Here is a 6000-nt window from a genome sequence, read left to right on the forward strand (position 1 = left end):
GCTTCCTGGGGATCGCCTCCCTGCTGGGCGGCGTCAGGCTTGGGGGTGCAGAGACGACCACCGCTCACCCAGGCCCCGCCCTCCGGGCAGGCGCAGCAAAGCCTCATGGGAGCAGAGGAGGAGGTGAGCCACCTGGATGAATCAGTCCCTGCCACCCAGCACAGCTGTGAAGCACTTTGTAAGGAGACATAGGACGCGTTGGTTGCAATCCCGTGCACAGTGTGTTAATAGAGCCTGTGGGTCCGTGCCTGTGTCTCCAGGTGGATTAGTATTTTTGAAGGACCTCCTGACGGCCCTGCCCTAATTCCCACCCCCATCCCTGCCGTGGTGTGATGGTGTCGTTTGCAACCCAGGGCGGGACAGAGGATCTTTAAGGGCTCCTGTCTCACCTGACACCGGACTTCCTCCCCTGCCCTGGCCTTGGTGGGCCCGCAGCCTCTGTGGAACGCAGGCCGGCTCTGCCGCAGCGAGGGCAGCCTGCCCAGAGCAGGGCCCGCGAGGAGTCTGCAGCAGCAGCAGCCAGGCCCGCAAGGAAAGCACACGGGAGGTGTTCATCTCCATCCTGCGGCTGACCAACCATGTGTTATCCAGAGCCTCTTGCCTGGGAAAAAGCAGCCCCCAGGGGCGGGGTGGGGGTTGACCCCCAGCCAGAGCTGAGCCGTGTGGCTTCTTTATAGCGGTGGCTTGGCTTGAGGAAGGATGCTCTCATGCGCGATGCCATCTCCCTGTCTCCTAGACCTAGAGGGCAAGCAGTGGCCCGTGACACGGCCTTGAGCCGGGAGGGCTGACTTGGCACTTGAGCAAGGTACAGGGGGGTGTCTAAAACCTCCCAAAAGGGCTTTTGTCCTGCAGCCAGGGGTGTTGGCCTGAGCCAGGGCTGCTGCGGGAAGCCTGGGGCATGGCAGCCCGCAGGCCTGGGCGCCCTCGGCATGTGGCAGCAATTATCACACTCACACAAAGCCATGAGTGGGGAAGGTGCTAATTGTCCTCCAACTAGCCAAGTCCATTTTGTCTCGTTTGAAATAACAGGTTTAATTTAATCCCTTATTTCCAATTTGGTGCAGCACTAAGAGCTTAATGTACAAAAGACCTGATTATAATAATTACAGGCTAAGCTTGGGAGGCCGTCTTCGTTTGTGTCTGAAGAAAGGGACTAACAAGCCACCTCCTCAGTGGTTCCCCCTTCTCAGGAGGCGGCCCCAGCTGCCTCCTCACCCCCAGTGGCTCCAGGAAGGCAGGGTGGCCACAGGTGGGAGCTTGTTTGCACATCCTCCCTGAGAGGAGAAAGGAAGGCCAGCTGGGAGGCGAGAGTTTGCATCTCAGCTCTGGCGCTTCCCCCGCAGGCGCGTCTCAGGCAGGTCTTAGCGGTGAGCGAGGGTGACTGCCTGCCCTGGCGTAGCCCAGCGCCTGGCACAGAGCAGTTGCTTGGCTGCATTCGGATTTTCACTGGGCCCCTCGCTTGGAGAGCAGGACTGCTTCGTGCCCTCCTCTGGGTCCCCAGCACATGGCTGGGACCTGGGCAGGCATTCCAGTGGTTTGGGGATTTTGATACGGGGGAGGGCAGGTGATTGTGGTAATGAAATGCCAGTCATCGGAATCTGTCTCCTACCAGCCTGGAGGGCTGGGAGCCAGTCGTGTGCTCCAGGTAGCGCTGCCGCGGGGCCAGTGGGACCTGGCCCTGGATCCATTGTCAGGGCTCTGGGCAGATGGACTGGAATAGATGGCTCCCCGGTGGGGGGCCCAGGCTGGGACTGGCTAAGGATGGGGAGTGGGAGGGGGCTGGGGCTGCATCCCCCAGATATTCCTGGGCTGTCTGAACCACGGAGTTCATACTGGGAGGAAGTTGGATATAGCTGGTGGGGAGAATACTGGTAGTTAAATGCCAGCCTCAGGAATTGGGCCTTTGATCTTTGGGAAGAGGGGAGGCGGGGCCTGTAGAATTGGGGAAAAGTGTCCGGGTTCTAGCACCTAAGAGCACATCACAGCCAGGGAAGGCCTCTCACACAGCAGAGGCACTTGGGTGGGGAGGCAGTCCTGACGTCCAGCGCGTTCAGGTCCCAGCCGCCTCTGGCCCACCGCTCGCCCCCAAGCAGTGGCCAGACCCCAGCCGGAGCTTGTTCTGGTTGATTCCTTGTGTGACTGGTTTCTGAGCTGCTCCTGGCTCGCCGGGGCACTGGGGAGGTGCCGAGTTTCATTCCCTTGCCCAGCCCGAGCTGGCAGCCCCTGGCAAGTCTGTGACGCCTCCCGGGGCAGCTCCAGCTTTCGGCATTAGTCCTGCTAACCAGATTGCTCAGGAAGCTTCGGGGTCACCGGGAAGCGCAGCCTGTTCCTAGCTCAGCATGTGGGTTCAGGCGGGACATCCAAGCCCATAGGAGCCCTGGAACACGAGACCCACAGGCTCCTGGCTGCCCAGCACTGAGGGTGATGGGCAGACTAGCCCTTTGGCTGGTTCTCTGCCAGCTTGTGGGTGGCAGGTAGACTTACCCCTCCCATATACCCACTGGCACCCCATGGTAAGCTGCACCCAGATCCAGCAGCTGGCCCCGTTCTAAGTAAAATGCCCAGCACAAGGACTGGTGGCCTCGTTGCCACTCCAGCTGGGGGCGTTGGGGGTGAGGGGGGTTTGCAAGTCATTGCTGCCGAGAATGGTGGCCTCCGTCTCACTCTCGCTGGGCCGAGGCCCTGCTCCTCCTGGGCCCACATCTTCTTGGTGCACTTGGTGGCTAACAGGACCCCCGGTCCTTTGGCACCTGTAGCCATCCCAGCCTCAAAATCACAGCCAGTCTGAGGGTACAAACGGGGGCAAGGAGCCTTCCCAGTCCTTGGGCGAATCTCCTGGCTCCCAACAGGCATCCGGAGCCGGGGCAACTCTGTGCCCTGGAGAGGAGCCACTTCTCAGCCATGAGCGGGACAGGGAGCGGCAGCCAGTGGCCGGAGAAATGAAAGGGAAGAGACAGCGGGGCAGCTGCCCATCTGCTGCTGCTCAGATGTAACTGGGTTAGTGCCTCAGGGGCTCCGGGCTTGTCTCTTAAAGCGGCAGAAGCCAGAAGCGGCAGAGGCGGTGGCAGGCTGTGGAGAACGGGGCCTTGGGCCTCAGGCAGCCCCGGGCTGGCCAGCAGCTCCGCACTCACTGGCTCTGCGACCCTGGGCAAGACACTTGGCCTTTCTGCACCTTGTCTCCTCGAATCTAAAGAGGTGGCCATGTGAACACGTGCCCAGCGTGGTGTGACCTCAATTACAGTCTCTACTTGCAGCCAAGTAACCAAAGAGGCCTCTTTCCATCCTGCCAAGGGGCGTGTCCCCCTCACCCCCTTGCCAAGCACACGCCGTGTGTCTCCCTGTCGCGTAGAGCGAGCCACTCAGAAAAGGTGGCTGCGCTCGGCACTTTAGATGCCCTGAGAAGGCCACGCCTGGGGGTGTGATGGGGCTCCTCTGTCATCTTTTCGCCCGCTGCTGGCTGCCAGCACCCAGAACCCCTCCCGCCCTCGCCTCTCTGCTGGGTAAGTGGGAATGTTCTAGAGGGAGCTCCAGCTGATTACCTCCCCCGGAAGAAAGAGGCAGGAACTCATTAGCCCTCACATCCTGTCGACTGCAACCTGGGCAGGTGGCCTCCGATTCTCCTGCCTGCCCTGCGAGGTTGGGAAGTGAGGGTGTCGCGCTCTCGGCTTTTCTCTAAAGGACCACCCCCCTCACGCCCCCCCATCCTCCCAGATGGATTTCAGGCAGCGAGGAGGTGGGAAGGCGGTGGGAGGGCCGCCCTGGCCGCTGCGGCAGCTAGCTGTGTGACTCTCACCTGCAGACGGGGAGGAACCCTGGTGCCTGTGGATAGTCCTCCGCTGCGTCAGGTGCTCCTCCACTGCGGGCTCTGTCTCCGCAGCAGTAAGAGCAGGCTGCACGCCAGGTGCCCGCGCCCATGTGAATGTGCCGTGGGGGCTCCCCAGATGAACCGAATGAACCAACATAGGCACTTAGAACCGTGCCTGGTGTCATCAACACCCCGAAAGCATCTGCTGTGTCACTGCTAACAGTCTCCCCACCAGGAAGCCCCAGGCCGTGCTGGCCGTGGGTCACCCCGCCCCCCACTTTTGGGGCAGGTGTCAGTTGGTACGTACAGGACCGCCCACTGGGTCAGAACAGACCGTGCAGCTCCCGTTGGTTCACTCCCGGTGTTAAATATTCAGATGAACTGTGTGAAATGGCTTATTTCTCATGCAAAAGCGGCTGAATGTCAGCACTTATCCGGTTCAGGTGGCTGCTCTGGCCGTTGCCCCCCAGTCCAGGAGAACTTGAGCTCATTGTGTGCCCAGCCTAAGCAGACACATGCCTGCCTCCAAGGGACTTGCTGAAACCCAAGGACAGATGGGAGCCCCGAGCTGACTGTCTGTCTGTCTGTCTCTCTGATGCCTACAGGCCCTGATCCTTCATCAGCTGCGCCGCTACAGCCTCGCGGAGAAGATTCTCCGGGACGCGGTGCAGGTGAACTCCACGGCCCACGAGGTCTGGAACGGGCTGGGCGAGGTCCTCCAGGCTCAGGGCAATGACACAGCCGCCACCGAGTGCTTCCTGATGGCCTTGGAGCTGGAGGCCAGCAGCCCCGCGGTGCCCTTCACCATCATCCCCCGGGTGCTCTGAGCAGGCGCCCGGCAGCCTCGCACCCACCTGGGGTGCCCCGAGGGGACAAGTCTGCCACACCGAGGCCCTGGGCGGACGTGCGACTGGCCATAGTGATCTGACCAGACGACCCCGCATCATCGCTCTCCCGCGTGCACGCCTGTGGCCTCGGCCGCCCAATGACCGTTTCTGAATCTACTGACGTTGCTCAACATGGATTATGTGCCATATCTTGTTAGTTGACATCTGAGTTTTAAGTAACATGGTTATGGAAATAATCCGCAAATGTAGAAGAATATACTCAAAGTTAAAATTCAGTGGCAGCACAGATTATTTTTATCAGAGCTGTAAAGAAAGCTGTTCTCTCCTCCTCGCCCCCCTGCCCCACCCCTGGCCCAGAAACCAAATGTGAATCTTCTTTTCCCACCTCAGTGCTAGTCCAAGCCAGGACTCCGGCCAACGATTTCTTGGTTTTGTTGTCGATACTTGTACCATGTGATGAATTACTGTCCTCACTTAGAACAAAGCCTGAGTCCAAGAATATTTATATTTTGCCAATATATGCCTGTTACAAGAGAAGGAAATATGAGTTATTTAAGTTTAACTTTTTTATGTGAATTCAGAGTTTATTTATCAATGGAAAGATGTACAAAGAAGCTTCAAATGGAATATTTACCGACATTCCTTATACATGACAGACACTTGGCTAAATGGGAAGATGATGTTAATAATAAAAAGATTTTTAAATGGACCCATTGCCTATGTCGTTAGTGAATGCACACAGAAGCTTAAGGCTCAGTTCCCGGTGTCTGCACCTGGGGGCCACCCTGATTTTAGTGTGGGAAGTCACCTTTCCCAACTCTCCCCATTTATCTGGGATTGGAGCATGTGATGCAGGTCTGGCCAATCAATATCTAGCATTCACAGCCACAGAGGATCAGGAATGAGTATGTGACCTGAAGTGGTCCAATCAGAGTGGGAGCTGCTACGAAAGGCTCTCACTCTTCTGCTGAACTTAAACCTGAGCAGAGAAGCTGCTAGAATCACAGCGGCCCTCCAGGCACCATGAGGGTGAGGGATGGGGAAAGGGGGAGGGGAGGGTGTAGAAGTGTTGGGGCCAAATGTGAAGCCAGGGGCTGAATCTAACAGAGTGGATAGCAAAGACCAAGAACCAGAAACAACGTGAGCAGGCCTCTCCAACCCCCGGGGTTTCTCGGCTGAGCATCTATGGGTGGCCCTACCTTGCCAGGATCCGGGAAAGCGTGGAGGGCACCCAAGCACTGGTCTTATACACCCTAAAGTCTAAAGGACCCCACCCAAGCTAGACATAACCTCCCTGACTCATTGGGTCGGCAGGCAAGGGGGCAAGCTGAGGTGGGGAGAGACCAC

At 58.5% G+C, this 6000-nt stretch overlaps 1 protein-coding gene across 5 annotated transcripts in view; it reads left to right on the forward strand.

The window, feature by feature from the left end:
- TTC7B (tetratricopeptide repeat domain 7B) overlaps positions 1–5363 on the forward strand; it is a gene marked incomplete at its 5' end in the record, with an annotated part of 195317 nt that extends 189954 nt beyond the window's left edge. For 4 of the 5 annotated variants that reach the window (XM_081111613.1, XM_081111610.1, XM_081111612.1 and 1 more), the window contains one exon: positions 4411–5362. In XM_081111613.1, coding sequence (XP_080967739.1) covers positions 4411–4632 — 222 coding nt within the window. In that variant the 3' untranslated portion in view covers positions 4633–5362. Of the gene's footprint in view, positions 1–4410 lie in introns of all 5 variants that reach the window. The other variant, XM_081111614.1, reaches the window with a different exon arrangement.
- Positions 5364–6000: the final 637 nt, after the last annotated feature.

This window comes from Myotis nattereri (genome assembly GCF_964212035.1).
Source record: "Myotis nattereri genome assembly, chromosome: 1".
In the NCBI taxonomy this organism is placed as follows: domain Eukaryota; kingdom Metazoa; phylum Chordata; class Mammalia; order Chiroptera; family Vespertilionidae; genus Myotis; species Myotis nattereri.